General features: G+C 41.5%; 3 protein-coding genes across 5 annotated transcripts in view; 2 read left to right on the top strand and 1 right to left on the bottom strand.

Moving 5' to 3' along the window:
* The first annotated feature begins 1492 nt into the window (after nucleotides 1–1492).
* On the top strand, nucleotides 1493–8464 carry LOC114548912 (G2/mitotic-specific cyclin-B2-like). The gene is made up of 4 exons (XM_028568941.1): nucleotides 1493–1527; nucleotides 2412–2570; nucleotides 2650–2748; nucleotides 7881–8464. The coding sequence occupies exons 2-4, from the start codon at nucleotides 2439–2441 to the stop codon at nucleotides 8067–8069; spliced, it is 420 nt and encodes a 139-aa protein (XP_028424742.1). The 5' UTR covers nucleotides 1493–1527; nucleotides 2412–2438; the 3' UTR covers nucleotides 8070–8464.
* Nucleotides 8465–9036: 572 nt separating this feature from the next.
* Nucleotides 9037–15518, top strand: crygn2 (crystallin, gamma N2). The gene is made up of 5 exons (XM_028568940.1): nucleotides 9037–9314; nucleotides 10374–10465; nucleotides 12926–13082; nucleotides 14325–14470; nucleotides 15337–15518. Exons 1-5 carry the CDS (start codon nucleotides 9294–9296, stop codon nucleotides 15470–15472), a joined length of 552 nt encoding a protein of 183 aa, XP_028424741.1. The 5' UTR covers nucleotides 9037–9293; the 3' UTR covers nucleotides 15473–15518.
* nub1 (negative regulator of ubiquitin-like proteins 1) overlaps nucleotides 14292–17958 on the bottom strand; it is a 17796-nt gene continuing 14129 nt past the window's right edge. The window contains exons 15-16 of one of the 3 annotated variants that reach the window (XM_028568920.1): nucleotides 17878–17958; nucleotides 14292–14317 (exon numbers count right to left, since the gene is read on the bottom strand). The exon at nucleotides 17878–17958 is cut by the window's right edge and continues 81 nt beyond it. In XM_028568920.1, coding sequence (XP_028424721.1) covers nucleotides 17897–17958 — 62 coding nt within the window. In that variant the 3' untranslated portion in view covers nucleotides 14292–14317; nucleotides 17878–17896. Of the gene's footprint in view, nucleotides 14318–17279 lie in introns of those variants that run through there. The other 2 variants (XM_028568919.1, XM_028568917.1) reach the window with 2 other exon arrangements.

The raw sequence follows: 17958 nt of genomic DNA, 5'->3' as shown, positions 1-17958 counted from the left end.
TAGCTTCACATATAAAGCTTAAAGCACTTGTGCAGCACTCTGTTCAGTCAAGTCTGAATGCCTGGGTAAATAAAGAGGAGATCAGAATCACCAGGAAGGCGTTATTTACATTTCTAAAAGCTGCAGCGTTGAGTAGAATATAAAATAATTGTAAAATTACATGATGATACACACTCCAGCACAGCTGGTGGCGGTAATGCACCTTTTAAGTTGGTTTGCCAACCGCCAATAAACCATAAAGAAGAAGAAGAAGAAGTGTTGGCTGATTTGACCCAATGATTTGACCCAATGATTGGACATTTGACCGCAGTAAAAACTCTACGTTACCGCTGATTAAACCCACTGAACCAGACAGAAGGTAAACATAAAGTGTGTGTGTTCATTGAATCCAAATATAATTTTGCTGCTGAAGTTGTTAGGCAGCTTCTTATAAACCTAATTTAGAGTCAGATTAGTTTCCAGATTCAGGCACTTTAATTACTATTATCAGCTTCCCAGTCACTTCTAACAACACTGACCAAATTATAGTGTAAAAATGGTAAAGATGCTGGCATTTTTGAAAAAAGGCACTATTTGCGTTTTTGATGCTTGTTGACGCTTTTTTCAAAGTGTTTGGCACTTCTTAAATCCTAGACTTTTTTTCTACATTGGTTAAGCTATTTTGAATGTTTGTGATGTTTTTTTGTTGTGCATTTCTCAACGTTTTTCTGATCTTTCATAAATCTGCTGCCAGACCACTCTGTCTGCAGCCACGCAGCAAACTGGTCCTCGCGCTGTTTCTCTAGAAGCTTCTAGATGGTTCCGTGAAGGACAAGACAACGGCGACGGTAAGAAATGAAGCCACAACTAAACTATCCTGAAGCTTTTAGTGAAGAGGAAGAAAGGAGGCTGATGTGAGGAAGCTGGAGTTGTATTACAGTAAAGTTTAACTATGACAAAGTGGACAAACTCAGGACGGTTTATCACGAGCTAGCTGGCTAACGGCTGAAATACCCGGTATGCTAACGTCTTTTCGGTGAACTTCAGCTGAATGTTAGGCCCATAAAGAGAGTAAATAACTGTCAAACTTAAACTGTTAAAATGTTAACTAAACTTAACATACTGTGTTCTTGGTTTAGTTAGCTGTTAGTTAAGTTGGTCTTTATTGTTATTTGAACCGTGTGAGTAGCATTAGCTAGGTGCAGTTTTGTAGAACCTGAAATGGTGCCTTTTATTCCTAAATTCTCGTTACACAAACGGCAAATCTCCTTTACCGACATGTTGCTTGCATGCTGTGCTAACGAGCTATGCTTTGCCTGCAGCAGCAGGGGCGGGCTTGTGGTTGTATTTTCATACGCTTCGTGGATCTGATTGGTTGATTTGGCCCGTCTATCACCAACATAGGTGATAGACAGATGGTTCATCCAATCAAATAACCAGTATTCCGCCCCTTCCCAAAAGTTCTCCAACGGAAAGTTCCCAGATGGATATGCTGAGCAAATGCGAAGCGATCCATCTGGCGGAGTCAGGTTAGGAGAGGAAGGCAAGGTAGTGTTATTTTTAGCGGTTCCTACCATTATTCTTAGCTGAAAAAGTGTTTCTGTCAGTTGATTACTGAGCTCTGCATGAGCACGGGTGTATATGACTGTCAATATAACCAGCATCTAACGTTAGCTACTCCGCTGGGCTGTAAAGTAATGTCTGGCTATGGGAGACAAGTGTCCAGCAACATTATCTGGTCTCAGCCTGGCAACCAACGTGTACTTGGAGTCTGGGGAGGAGAGGGCAGGGTAGACGACTCCAGTATTTTGAATTTAGAAATGTTAGAGTGGACACAAAGTGCTGATTGGCTGAATAATTAATATATAATGATACACATTAAACCTGCTGTAGACCGAGAAAACACAGATTTAAAGATGACTGACAGAGTTCTGGATGGTTTTAATGTAATAGACTGTTAGCAGGTTCCATTTTACACTCTGAATTCAGATTTTCCGAGGTCAAAGTCTGAAACATGCCCCTTGACCTCAGATTTCCGAGCTTGGCGCTTGGACAACCTCGCAGTACCCCAAGCTTAAGATCCACATGGATGCCCCGTTCATCAATGAGCAGTGAAAGCTTTAGTGACATACAGTTTATTAGCACTTCTGTCTTATTTGTGTCTCACTAAATCAGTCGTACACACACAGTCATGTCCATCTTCTCTCTGTGGACATGTTGTTACGCAGTTTGTGTTAGGGCTGTGCAATTAATTGAATTTCAATTTCGATTTTGGCTCCCAAAGATCAACAAAATAGTATAATCCAGAAAAAACGATTATTTTGCCATGCTGTTTGTAGTGTTTAGTAAGGCGCTGATGCAGAGTACCTGTCCATGGTGGACATAAATAAATGGTTAAAATGTGTGTGTTACATCATTGTTTGGCTCCACAGGTGCAGCAGCCTGTACGAGCCAACTACATGCAGGGTTATCCAATCACCCAACACACGAAGGCCGTTCTGATCAACTGGCTGGTCCAGGTTCACTCCAGGTTCGAGCTGCTGCAGGAGACCCTGTACCTCACAGTTGCTGTCCTGGATCCTTTTCTCCAGGTAAGAACTGACTTGACGGTCTCTTCTCTCTCTGTGTTTTTGAGAGCTCTGGATAAAAACGTTTCCCGCTGTGCTGCAGGTCCAGCCAGTCACTCGCAGAAACCTGCAGCTTGTAGGCGTGACTGCCATGCTGGTGGCCTGTAAACCTGAGGAGATGTCCATTCCCACGGTCAGAGAGGTAGCCTACATCACAGACAAAGCGTGTACAGAGTCTCAGATTCTGAGTGATGGTTTATGGTTTTTAGTACGCTCAACTTTCCGCTGGGACATCCTCTCCCATTACACTTCCTCAGACGGCCCTCCAACGTGGCTAATGTGAGTTTTTGCATGGATTTAACTGAAGCTAAGTTCCCACCACGATACTTTCAAAGTGGTCTGTTTGCTCTACTGTTGACACTATACAAGTTTCTGTCTCATACAGTAAGTTACAGAGGACCTCTTCTCCTGGTTTCACCTCAGCCCTGGTCTTGCTCTCTTTGGCTGGAGCTACCTGGCAGAGTCCCCAACAACTCCAGATATTTAGCCCACTTTGTATCTGGATGTGCCAAGCCAACACAGATTTGCCTCCAATCTACTGTCTGCAAGCAGAAAATCAGGGCTAAATTCCTGTAGTGGGAACTTACCTTCATTTATGTGACGTTGAACTAGGGCTGGGCGATATGGACCAAAAGTCATATCCCGATATATTTTGGCTGAATATCGATATACGATATATATCCCGATATTTTTTTCCGCAAAGTGAGAGCAAATGTTCAGTCAAAGCCAAAATCAAATATGACATGTCACAAGTAGTTTCATAGAGACAGTTGCAAAATCAAATAAATAATAAACCGGTTTCTTCACCTGGTTCATGATTAAATGCTCAGCTGTTCAAATAACAATAAAATGTAAACCTAAATACTGTATAACAGGAGTACCTTTTTTGAAATCAAAGCTCCATATTTGTGATTCGTTCCAAAGGTCAATTAAGCTTTTGATATTAATATAATCTACTTTGTTCAAAATGTAATGCCTCATGCCTGTAAGCCTAGGTTTATAGTCCCATTCTTCCACTTGATACTGCTTCCACTTAAGTAAACTAAAAGATGAACTATCGACTACAAAACAAAGAAACTAATTAATGTGTTAATACAAAGAATATTTATTATGATCGGTTCACAGATCTGAGTTCAAACGGAAACTTCACCCTTCTGAACTAAGAGTTTCTGCTTCAAGGTGAAGTTTAAAACAGACTGAAATGTCCAGGCTCATTCCTCCACTATTTATTTCTGTATGTATTTATCGTTACATGTCATTTTAACGGGCACTGAGCTCCAGATCCTGCAGCCGCAGACGGTCTCTGCTGCCCCGCTGTAGCTTTCTCTCCGTCCGCCTGCCGCCGGCAAACTTAGTGGAACTTTCCGCCCGATATCGACATACAGGTCGTCCTGGACTACGTGTAAGATCCTACCGATCACCACTCTGTCTTTGGCTGGTCCGATCTGGATCAGCGGGGACAGCGCAGCAGCAGCGAGGCAAAGCTGTGTTTTCCCGGGGAAGAGACGCTGCGGCCGGCCCACGGAGCTCTCCGCCTCCCGCTGCCGCCCGGAGCTCAGGTTGCTGGTCGAAGGCGGCATACATAATCATAAAACACATTGTCACCTGTTAAATGTTATTCATTGCTGTTTGTTCTTTTCATTTCCTCTATCGAACATAATTAAGCAGTACAAAAGTCCGGCATCTTTAGCGTTGATCTGAATGCTTCGGACCTCTGTTCCAAGATGGCGGCGGTTTTGACGTATGTTTAGAACCTCAAGGCGACATCTGTGTATATATCTATGGGAGCAAGGATCACATTTGAACTATATCGATATATGCGATATGGTCTAATTCCATATCTCATTTAAAAATATATCGATATATTTTTAATATCGATATATCGCCCAGCCCTACGTTGAACCACATTATCTTTTTAATATCAGTTCAGTTTGCCATGGTTACATAAAGGGTGGCATGTAACGAGCAGTATGTGCTATGTATGGGTAGCACGGTTCCCAAAACCCACAGTTGAGTTCGTATCACGGTTTTAGGTTCTGTACGGTTCTTGTTGTTGTTTTTCTTTTAATCTTGAACACTCCAGAAATATATTTCAGCATATAATATATAGCTTAATTAGCATATTGAATGCATGTTGCACAATACATGCACACAGCTGCAGTTCTATCTATTGTTTTATATCCGCTGTCATCATAGGTAACATGAGATCCAAAATGTTCCCACAAACCAGACTTGGACGATGCTGGCCCATCCTCCAGCTCCGGGTAGCCTTCTTTATCTCTCCCACCTCATCTCTACACGTGACGTGACCTGCCACAAATATATCAATGTTTGGGAAACACTGGGGCTACATATAGCTTGTAATATGACATACAATGAACACAATAATCTTTGGTTAGTTAATATTTACGGTCTTCTATCCTGTGTTCAAGCTTGTCACTTAAGCTTCGCACTAGAGGCTGGATAGCCCATTAAATATATGTGTTTGATTATTATGAACTATTTGTAGGCTTCAGTACTTATGATATCTACAGGTAATGTTTAATTAAATATAAACAGAAGAGAAGATTTCTCCATTCTCAGCCGAGGTGGACAGCATGGAGCTGCAGTGTTTTACCATTGCACTTTACACTGCATACATTAGCCTAGCAGCTAGCTCATAGCTTAATCCCGTTAACCACCATACTGTTGTGATACGTTGCTTCTTCACCACGGTATGAAAACTACATACGTCACAGCCCTATTCATCTCTTCTGTTGTCTTCTTCTCTCATCAGATGGAGGGGGCCTCGGCTTCCAGTAAAGTGAAGTGTGCCTATCCCTTAAACCGAGCCTATCACCGGTTTCCCCTCCTCCCCGCTGGGAAAACTGGAACACGAGACGCAGATCGATGCCTTCCCACTACGGCTCTCCGCGTCTCAACATTGGCTCGCCCATTTAAACACAATGTCCCCTTAAAAACCTCAGAGGTCCAATTGTTGGAGATCAGCCTGACTAGGAATGATTTTGAGTTTGACGGCCAGTTTTATCTACAAATCTGTGGGACAGCTATGGGTAGGGTTTACGCGCCGGCGTAAGCCAATGTTTTTATGTCTCAGTGGGAAACGGGAGCTCTAGCTTCCTGTCCAATAGACCCTTCCATTATTTCAGATATCTTGATGATATATGGGGCATTTGGAATCACAGTGAGGCAGAGTTTTATCAGTTTTTGGACAAGTCCAAATTGAGGCCTTTGAACCCACCCAAATCCAGAATGCTAGACAGTTTCTACAGACACTACAAAACAGTGCAAAACAACATGACCAAAGAGGTGTTTAAAACACAGACTGACACATATGTAGACACCAGAAACTGTATCCATCTAATCAGGTGTTTGAGATGCTCTTTGAAGTATGTAGGGGAGACGGGAAACGGCCAGGGGCACCGCTTCAGGGGTCTTCCCTTCTGCCACAGGCGGCAAGTGGAATGAGGAGATCGTTCTGGCCAAAGTGAATGAGAAGGTACTGTATGTACATTGATTGTAGATTATATGCACTGGAGGAGCAGAAATAGTCAACAAAATGTTATTAAGATGGTGTATGTGACATAGGACTCAGTTTTTTCTTAATAGTTGGGATTAAACTATATTTTGTGTAAGTGTTTATTTGCTTACCTGCAAACTCAGAAGGCCTGAGAAAGGTGACACATCATCACCACCACCCCCCACCCCCGTTGTTTTAACTTGTTTCCTCGCCCCTCCGGTGTCTGTCTAATCCCAGGTGGAGTTGAAGGTAGCAGAGTACCACAAGCTGGCAAGTAAACTGAAGCTGATACCACTGTCTGCAGAGAATGCCGGTGGTCGACCCGGCAGTATGGTTCAGCGACAGGTATTTCCTGCTAATGATCCTGTTTACACAAACTTGAGTCGGCATAGGAGCAGTCTTTCATATTTTAAAGGATTTCAGTTCAGTACAAACATAGTACCTTGCTATTATATAAATAATAAAAATAATTATTAAAAAAAGACCTATTGCTATTAGAGGTGTGAATCTTCACTGATCTCCAAATTCGATTACAATTATCTATTCGAAATCAAAATGCATCACGATGCGTCTAATACATTTTCTATTAAAGCCATGTAGAATATTTAATTCATAGCTTTTCAAGCTTCAAAAACCAAACATTCTGCAGTGCTCTTATAGTAAATAAATTGGATAGATAAAACTACAGCACTGAGCACATGGCACTTCCTGAATGTGCAAAACATACCAGAATATGTAAACAGAAATGATAGGCATGCATTAAATTGTAAACCGAAATAATTATGAGCCCGCCGATTATCGATGCAGCATCGTCCATTTCCGCGATTCGATGCACCGATTACTTGATTAATTTCAACACCTCTACTTGCTATCCCAATGCTTAGGTTATTTTCAGTTATTTCTAGCTTTGGACATGCACCTTTTTTTATATTTACCCCGTTGTAGGTCGTTGAAAATTAGATTTGTGTCTTGCATGTGATAATAGATTTTAGTATTATTTGTCCTTGTGTTCTGATCAGTGCTGTGTTGTAGATGCTCCTGAGAAAGCTGATCAGTGACGTGGAGGAGGAAAACAATCATTTAGCCAACATGAAACTCAGTCTGGAGGAGTCTTGTGAACCGTAACAAAATCCTTTTTATTAACTTTTTTTCCCATGCTGAGACAAAATTATTAGTGTCTTTTTTCAAATCACATTTGTCATTTTTAAATGTGTCTCTTTAAAATGTGTCAGCTTTTTCAGCCCTTCTCAGTTTGCAGGTATGCAAAACTTTAGAGAGAGAGAGAGCAAGAGCGAGCAAATATATCAATGTTTGGGAAACACTGGGGCTACATGTCTTGTAATATGACATACAATGAACACAATAACTTTTGGTTAGTTAATATTTACGGTCTTCTATCCTGTGTTCAAGCTTGTCACTTCAGCTTCACACTAGAGGCTGGATAGCATATTAAATATATGTGTTTGATTATTATGAATAATTTGTAGGCTTCAGTACTTATATCTACAGGTAATGTTTAATTGAATATAAACAGAAGAGAAGATTTCTCCATTCTCAGCTGAGGTGGACAGCATAGAGCTGCAGTGTTTTACCATTGCACTTTACACTGCATACATTAGCCTAGCAGCTAGCTCATACCACTTAATCCCGTTAACCACCATACCGTTGTGATACGTTGCTTCTTCACCACGGTATGAAAACTACATACAGTCACAGCCCTATTCATCTCTTCTGTTGTCTTCTTCTCTCATCAGATGGAGGGGGCCTCGGCTTCCAGTAAAGTGACGTCTGCCTATCCCTTAAACAGAGCCTATCACCGGTTTCCCCTCCTCCCCGCTGGGAGAAGTGGAACACGAGACGCAGATCGGGTGGTGGTGGCCCCCCCACCACCACCAGGGCCCTTTTCCTGGACCTGCCGGACATTAAAAAGGCGGCGGACCTGAGAGGCGTAGCGCTCCCAGCGGAGCTTCCAGCTGTTATGTCTCGTCAAGTTTGTTAAGTTTAGTTACTCATTTTTTGTCTCGTTCTGCACTGCCCGTTTTATTTTGTATTTACCTTTCCCTCTTGTTTCAGATCCTGACTCCCCCCTTTGTGTGAGTTTCCTGCCGTTGTGATTGTCTACCCCGCCCCTGATTGTTTTCACCTGGGCTCCCCTAACCTCTTGTATAAATAGTCCTTGTCTCCCTTTGTCTTGTGCCAGTTTGTCTTGTCTCCGTGTCTCTTGTCGACGTTCCAGCCAGGTTATATACGCCATTAAGTTAGTTTATTATCCTCCTTGTGAGCGCCTTTTGTTTAAACCATTTTTTCTAGTAAAGACTTTATTTTGTTTAACTTTCAACCGTGTCTCTGAGTCGTGCATTTGAGTCGTTACACCAGCCCCCACTCGCGGCCTCTTGAGCGGTGATGTTTACACCCAGCAACCACCGCGCTTTATTTCTCTGATTCTAACACTGCTCAATATCAATATGGACTTGTGAAAGTATTGAATTATTTGCATGTTGAGCTTGTGTTTAGAGTTTCTATTGAAATGAAAACCATGAAGTTTATAAGGTAGTGGTTAGCCTTTACGTTACGTGTTGTAGCAAACAAAGGATTTTAACTTCTAGAAGTTTGATTTAAAAACGTGAATTTTCATTCTAAAGTTCACCTGTTCTGTGTTTTTCATGTTGTCCAATTTTAAGATTATTCATAAGACATCAGATGTTTTTCTGTCAGATTCTGTATGAAATATTATGGGATGTTGTGTGTGTTAATATATCGAATCACCGACAGTATATGAGTTGTGTATTTCATCCTTTCGCTGTCTCTATAGAAACGTGGAATCTGCAAAGCTCAGGACAAGCACTTTCTATTGAGACAAAACACACAGTCACACACACAAACACAGACACTCGCACACAGACACTCACACAGTGAGACGCACACAGACACACACACACAGAGAGACACACAGACACACTCACAGACACACACACACAGAGCAGAATCAGCAGACGCGTCAGGATGAAGGGAAAGTGCCGAGGTAGCAGAAAGCTTTAAAGCTGATCTTTTGTCCCGTGGGCCGGGACCTCGCCCCTCGCTCCGTATAAATTGGGCTGTCCAACTTTTTCTCTGTTACACTGTGTGTGTGGTTGTGGGCCAGGTTGGACAACAGTCAGTGGGCAAACATGTCGCAGTACTCTGGAAAGGTGAGTAACGGGGCATCGGCTGCAGCAACACAGGCTTAAATCTGGAGATTCAGCTGCTGGGTGGACATAGAGACACACACACATTGGGGACACACACAAACACACTCACTCACACACCGACACATTGGGGGGACACACTGGGAGCACACACTAAACTCAGATTTTACTCTTAGGAGTCTGGTAAAGTACAAATTAATTTCAAAATTTTATTCAAATTCATGTCAAAAGGTTTTGCGTTACTATTCTTAGGGTCACCTGCATTTAAATTGCTTAGTTTTTAAATGGAGTTTAGTGTGAAGTTCTTTCTGTAGTTCTGAGGGGAAATATTCATTTTATTTATACATTTTTAATTTCAGAATGATGTCTTGTTTTAGAGAAAAGTTTCCTCTTCTACAGATAAATCATTATTTAAAGTCTGGTTCAGATGTTAAAATCCTGCTGCTAAACTGGGATGTAACCAGCTGCAGATCATAGATTCAGTTTCCAGCTTCCTGCTTTATTTTTGAAATATTAATATTGAAATTAATTTGACACAAAAGCCAGTGAGTTGACTTTGAAGTAAGTGGGAACAGGAACGGGAAACTACAGAGAAGTTTGGATACGGGAGATCTAATGTAACTTAGAGTACGACTGCTCTGTAGCAGAGAGGACGGAGGTGTCCCGCCCACTGAGATTTGAACCAATAGCAGGCGAGTTGCTGGACAACTTAATAATTAATTCAGGGAAAGGTTTAAATTATTACAGTTGGATCAGACAAATTATTCATAAATTTGGACATTTATGTTGCATCACACACAGAGAGACACTCGCACACAAATACACACTAACAGACACACAGAGACACACACACAAACACACTCACAGACAGACATACACACATAGACACACACTCACATAGAGACACACGGACACATCCATACAGAGACAGACAGACACACACTCATATAGACACACACTCAGACAGACACACACACTGACAATCACTCACTCACACACAGACTCACACACACACAGTGTGTGCAGCATGATGACATCACCGTGTGTGTTTCTTGGTTCCAGATCACCTTCTACGAGGGGAAATGTTTCACCGGCAGGAAGCTGGAGGTGCGAGGTGACTGTGATAACTTCCAGGACCGTGGCTTCATGAACAGGTGACACACACACACACACACACACACACACACACACACACACACACACACACACACACACACACACACACACACACACACACACACACACACACACACACTCGGGACAGAGGAACATCTTCACTGAAAGGAACTCAACTCTAGTTCTCTTGCTCCAGTCTGTAAAGTCCTTCAAATCCCTTTTTAAAAGTCATTTTTATAGACCTGCTTTCATGTGACTTATCTTTATTTAGTTTATTCTACTTACTGATTTTATTAGCATCATTTAATTTGTCTTCTCTCTGCAATTGTTTTGCGTCTTTTGTCCTCTTGGTTTTATCATTATATTATTCAACATTACACTATACGCTATATACTATACAACCCATTCAGCCTCCTTTATCTATATGTATCTGTGCCTATGGTTCTGTATTAATGTTTAATATGTGTGTATGCACCAATCACCGAGGCAGGTTCCACTTAACGCTGCAGATCCATTTTTGTGACACGACTGAGGCGTGGTGTCGTGATGCCGCGGTTGGTGCTCCACGCCCACGACCGGCAGCTGATTGGACGAACGCGTCACGTGGGTCTGACTGCTCCTGAATTTCAAAAGCAATAATGAGCGGCACGTTCAGAATCCGATCTCATATTTTACGAAGATAGTTCACCGGAAGGTGTTTCTGAAAACATTTGAAGATTGCTGAATCTGTCTTCATTTCAGATCAACGAAGGTCAGTTTAAAAGATTTTTGTCTACTTCTATTGGACAGTCGCGTCACGTTCAACGGATTCATCGGCCAGGGTTTTGGATGCAAAATGCAGCGGCACCTTCCCGGGATGCTTTGCGGGCGCGTTAAAGTCAATAGGCTCGTTCGAGATGAGCCAGATCTGCGCAGAATCAATCACCGGCGATCGCCGCCCAATGCGTGACGGGTAGATTTGTGTCCGACTTGATCCCGACTTGCTCTGACGTCACGCACACGTGGGCAACGATAATCTCACGAGACCAAGGCAGCGGCAGTTTTGAGACCCAGGCAGCGCAGTTGTTTTTCACCAACTGCAAGAGCCAGGCGGACAGGCGGACCCACTGCATGCTGGGAAACGCCGGCCTCTCAGCTGATCGAACAGCTGATTGGTTCAGAACCAACTTAACATGACGACGTTTTATATAAACGTTTTATTGATTTTGAATCGGAGGGATTTTAACTGCTATTTGTCTCATTTAAAGGCTTATTCTGTACAGAACACATGTTGTGAGGCTGATAGTGATGTTTAGAAGTCAGAGAGACTAAATCTGTTCAGATTACAGATCATCTCCAGTCTGTTGGTGATTAAAAACAGCAACAGATCACATGTAGAGAACTTTGACAGCTACTCTGTCATAATAAAATCAACTGGAGACTGTGTAGGAGCTGATATATGGGTCTGATAACATTTTATTAAACCGGAATCGAACCACAGTGTTTCTGTCACTTCCTGTTCAGCCTGAATGCTGCTGGAATCAGCTGGAAAAATGTCCGACTTGAGAGCGGACTTTTGTCACCGCCCCCCCGCTGCTGCCGCCTGCTCTCGTCTACTTTACAGGCGAGGCGCAGTTCATCTCCAACGAGCCTATTGACATGTATATATAGACCCCGTGTCTCTGGACGGAGGCAAGGCAGCTTTATTTGTATAGCACATTTCAGCAACAGGGCAATTCAAAGTGCTGTACATAAAACATTAAAGAGCAGTTAGAAAACAATTAAAAAACAATAATAAACAAATTAAAAACTCTGTGTTGGGACCCCTAACAGTCTCTGGGTGTGTGTTTTAAAGCCCCGCGCTGTGTTGGGACCCCCTAACAGTCTCTGGGTGTGTGTTTTAAAGCCCCCTGCTGTGTTGGGACCCCCTAACAGTCTCTGGGTGTGGTTTTAAAGCCCCGCGCTGTGTTGGGACCCCCTAACAGTCTCTGGGTGTGTGTTTTAAAGCCCCGCGCTGTGTTGGGACCCCCTAACAGTCTCTGGGTGTGTGTTTTAAAGCCCCGCGCTGTGTTGGGACCCCCTAACAGTCTCTGGGTGTGTGTTTTTAAACCCCTAACAGTCTCTGGGTTGGGACCCCCTAACAGTCTCTGGGTGTGTGTTTTAAAGCCCCGCGCTGTGTTGGGACCCCCTAACAGTCTCTGGGTGTGTGTTTTAAAGCCCCCTGCAATGTTGGGACCCCTAACAGTCTCTGGGTGTGTGTTTTAAAGCCCCGCGCTGTGTTGGGACCCCTAACAGTCTCTGGGTGTGTGTTTTAAAGCCCCTGCTGTGTTGGGACCCCTAACAGTCTCTGGGTGTGTGTTTTAAAGCCCCCTGCTGTGTTGGGACCCCCTAACAGTCTCTGGGTGTGTGTTTTAAAGCCCCCTGCTGTGTTGGGACCCCCTAACAGTCTCTGGGTGTGTGTTTTAAAGCCCCCTGCTGTGTTGGGACCCCCTAACAGTCTCTGGGTGTGTGTGTTTCAGGGTGAACTCTATCCGTGTGGAGAGCGGAGCCTGGATCTGCTACGACCACCCCGACTTTAAGGGCCAGCAGTACATCCTGGAGCACGGAGAGTACCCCGAGTTCCAGAGGTGGAACTCCCACAATGACCACATGGGATCCTGCAAGCCCGTCCGCATGGTAAACACACACACGGGGTCATACTGTAGATACACACACACACACACACACACACACACACACACACACACACATATTATAAACATATACACACATACGGGGTAATACTGTAGATATATATATATATATATATATATACACAAACACATACACACACCGGGTTATACTGTATATACACACACACACACACACACACACACACACACACACATATATATATATATATAAACAAACATATACACACACCGGGTTATACTGTATATACACACACACACATATATTATAAACATATTCACACATATGGTGTTATACTGTAGATACACACACACACATATAAACATATACACACATACGGGGTTATGCTGTAGATATACACACACATATATTATAAACATATCCACACATACGGTGTTATACTGTAGATATACACACACACACACACACATATTATAAACATATACACACATACGGTGTTATACTGTAGATATACACACACACACACACACACACATATTATAAACATATACACACATACGGTGTTATACTGTAGATATACACACACACACACACACACATATTATAAACATATACACACATACGGTGTTATACTGTAGATATACACACACACACACACACACATATTATAAACATATACACACATACGGTGTTATACTGTAGATATACACACACACACACACACATTATAAACATATACACACATACGGGGTTATTCGTCAAACACACAGAGACACACAAAGATTTGAGTGTTATTTCTTTATCTGCTCTAGCTTTTTCTAACGTTTTAGACAGATATGGTAATAATAACGGTCCAAAATGATGTGAAACTGCTTTTTTCTATTGAAAAACGTCACATTTTGTTGAGGGATTCCCCCCTAAACACCCTGTCGAATACGTGAAAACCCTGTTTAAATGGAGAGGAAGTGATGTTAATCTAAGACGTCTCCTCACGGTCACCTAGCTCTCTATTCACGGCTCATTCTCCGCCGTTAGCTTCCTTTAGCTTAGCTCTGGTTAACACAAAGCTAAACTAAACTGTTACAATTATATTCTGTTAGACTTTAGTTTGACACCATTTTATGAACTGAAATGATCAAAATAATCATTTATTTTGTGTTTACACAGATTCTGATAGAACGTTGACACAGTTCAAAGTTTAATGTGTGTGTGTGTGTGTGTGTGTGTGTGTGTGTGTGTGTGTGTGTGTGTGTGTGTGTGTTTCAGCATGGAGAGCACTACCGCATCGAGCTGTTCGAGGCCTGTAACTTCTCAGGTCAGTGTGTGGAGATCTGTGACGACTGTCCCTTCCTGCAGAGCCGCGGCTTCTCCAAGAACTGCATCAACTCACTCAAGGTCTACGGAGATGGAGCGTGAGTCTAACACACACACACACACACACACACACACACACACACACACACAGATTTGTGGCACCATCTTTGTGGGGACCCTTCATTGACATAATGCATTCCCTAGCCCCTTACCCTCACCTTAACCATCACAACTAAATGCCTAACCTTAACCCTTACCCTAACCTTAACCATCACAACTAAATGCCTAACCTTAACCCTTACCCTCACCCTAACCATAACCTAATTCTAACCCTAATCCTAAAACAAAGTCTTAACCCTCAAACAGCCCTTTAACCCTGTAGGGTCCAACATTTTTGCCCCACAAAGCTGTCCGGACCCCACAAATATAGTTAAACAAGAACACACACACACAGACACACACCACTCTAAATACATCATTTAAGTTCTTTAAACAGTTTCATGCTCTGAAATGTGAATCTATACAGTACAGGCCAAAAGTTTGGACACACCTTCTCATTAAATGCGTTTCTTTATTTTCATGACTATTTACATTGTAGATTCTCACTGAAGGCATCAAAACTATGAATGAACACATATGGAATTATGTACTTAACAAAAAAGTGTGAAATAACTGAAAACATGTCTTATATTTTAGATTCTTCAAAGTAGCCACCCTTTGCTTTTTTTATTAATAAGGGAAATAATTCCACTAATGAACCCTGACAAAGCACACCTGTGAAGGTAAAACCATTTCAGGTGACTACCTCATGAAGCTCATTGAGAGAACACCAAGGGTTTGCAGAGTTATCAAAAAAAGCACATAAAATAAAGAAACACATTGAATGAGAAGGTGTGTCCAGACTTTTGGCCTGTCCTGTATATAATCTGTTGTTGTTGCTAACGTGTGTTCCCTGCGTGTGCAGCTGGGTGATGTACGAGGAGCCAAACTTCCGTGGTCGTATGTACATCGTTGAGCGTGGCGACTACTGCAGCCACAACGAGTGGCAGGCCCAGAACCCCAACATCCAGTCCATCCGCAGGGTTGTCAACTACTTCTAAACCCCCCACCCCCCCCACGCACCCCAAACACTGTTATCATGTACCATAAATAAACCAATCAGAGAAGACAACTGGTTTTTTATCAAACACTTTGCCTATGTGTTGTTTTGTGTCGACTCGATACAAGGACGTAACATCATTGTGTTGTGTTGAGATCTCCAACTATCTCGAGAGGGAGGGGGGGCATCTCGGCATGGATTTTAAAAGAGACAAAAACATTAAAAAAAAAAATTCGAAAGAAATGCCAAAAGGCAACAAACCGCCAGAGTAAAAGCAGAAAGTGACAGAAATGTCAGAAAAAGCTTAAAAAATTTGAACAAATATTTTAATGGGAAAAAATTTGAAAAACAAAAAAATAGGGGAAAAAATGCTTTAAAAAAATTTGAAAATAATCGACAAAAACATCAGAAAACAACAAATCTTTGAAAGAATTCGCCCCAAAAAAATGCTTTAAATGATAAAAACTCGAAGAAATTGTTGGAAAAAAACTCTGAAAAAGTCCAGTTTTATTATTAATGCTAGAGCCGCATGATTAATCGAAAATGTATAGACATCTTTTATTTTAGCCCCCCAACTAATACACACACAGTAACACACACACAGTAACACACACACATTGCAGCTTACGTTTAGTTATTTTAATGATTTTATCAAGTGAATAGGTGCTAAATCAAATAAACGTATCTTATTATTTCTACGTGCCGTCAACATACATGTGTTGGCAAAGCTGCGTGTATTTAAATATCTAAACTTACTGAAAGTTTTCCTGCAGACTTTCTCTGCAGTGACTTGCTGTTATAATCGAAAATTAAAAAGGTTACAGACATATGGTTTTTCTCCAGTATGAACACGTTGATATAAGATTAAACACTCCACCAGACTCCATGTAAACAATCAGGACTTTTAGCGTGTATAGAGCCAGCATATCTCCACATGTAAATGGGTGAATTAAGGGTTTATTTCAACCAAACCAGAGTGGTGATTGTTGGAACAGTGGAAAGATGAACCAAGACGGCTTTTGGTAGTTTTATTTAGTTTCTGTCCACTTTGAATGAAGTGTGTTTCACAATGATAAAAGTCCTGATTATTTACATGGAGTCTGGTGGAGTTTGGTGATGGTGATTTCGGGGCTGTTTGATGTTAAACTAAAAGGATCTTACTCTTTAACTAAAAGGTCTATCTCTGTAGGGATCCATCCCATAATGTTGTCACACACTTAAGAGTAATACTGTACGTCATTTTTCTTTTCTTTGTGTCTCTTTGTTTGTTTAATGTGTATTTGTTGCCATATTGCGCCCCCTTGTGGTCATTGATTGTTTTGCATCTCTGGAGTTATTTTGGGTCGTTTTTGTTCATATAAATAGAAATTATTACTATTATTAAAAGAGACAAACCTGAAAATGGTTTTAATTGAAAAATGACTCAATGACTTGAAAAATAGTTTCATGGTAATTTAATATCAAGCAACTATCATGCAGAAGGGGGGGTTTGAGATCTCCAACTATCTAAAGAGGTCCCGGGACTGCTTGGATTTAAAAAGTGTAAAAAACAATTACTCCAAAGCAAAAATGTCAAAAGGCGAAAAATGTGGGGGGAAAAAGGCGACAAAAACATCAAAATAAAACTGTCAAAACAAACTCAAACATCAAAAATTGTCGGAAAAAACTTAAACAAAAATGTTGAAAACTGTCCCAAAAAGCTGAAAACAAAAGCAATGAAAACCTTAAAAAAAGCCTCTCTCCCACCTTTACTGTCCATCCACTGTCAGCCCCCAAAAAATAATCTTAAAAAAAAAAACACAAACAAAAACCTTAATTTCCTTTTATTGTCAACATGAGACACCAAACTCAACATTAACATCAAATTAATTTAAAATCAAAACGTCACAAAACACTCAACTTTGCTTCTTGCCGTCAGAACAATAAAAAATAAAAATCAATCACTTTGAGCAGCTTTTTAAACAAACAACAACATTCCTTTGGTTTCTATAAAATAAACAACCAATGATTTCATTTAGAAAATAATATTCATCCGTTCAAAGGAAGAATCATCATAATAATAATAAAAAAAAAGGGGAAAGTGCTGCCAACACAAAACCTCTCTAAGAATCTAATCAAACATTTCTTTCTCTAATCTCTGTGACTCGGCTGAATTATGAATTATTGCTGATTAATGAAACTTAAAGAAGAAGTCATTATTTCTGCAGCTGTTGGCACTTTGAAGTTTACTACAAAAAAAAGTGCAGAAAATATCACCAGTACCGTTTTAAACGGATAACTGTGTGTGTGTCACACAGTGTGTGTGTGTGTGTGTGTGTGTGTGTGTGGTTAGTGTGTGAGAGTGTGTGTGTGTGTGTAGTTAGTGTGTGCTTGCGTGCATGTATGTCACACAGTGTGTGTAGTTATGTGTGTGTGTGTGTGTGTGTCACACAGTGCGTGTGTGCCCTCTGCTCAGGTACGTCTTCATGGTCTGGATCAGCTGACTCT

This window comes from Perca flavescens, chromosome 22 (genome assembly GCF_004354835.1).
Source record: "Perca flavescens isolate YP-PL-M2 chromosome 22, PFLA_1.0, whole genome shotgun sequence".
Taxonomy (NCBI): domain Eukaryota; kingdom Metazoa; phylum Chordata; class Actinopteri; order Perciformes; family Percidae; genus Perca; species Perca flavescens.
The sequence above is the reverse complement of the archived record's forward strand: the minus strand, read 5'-3'. Positions and strand labels throughout refer to the sequence as shown.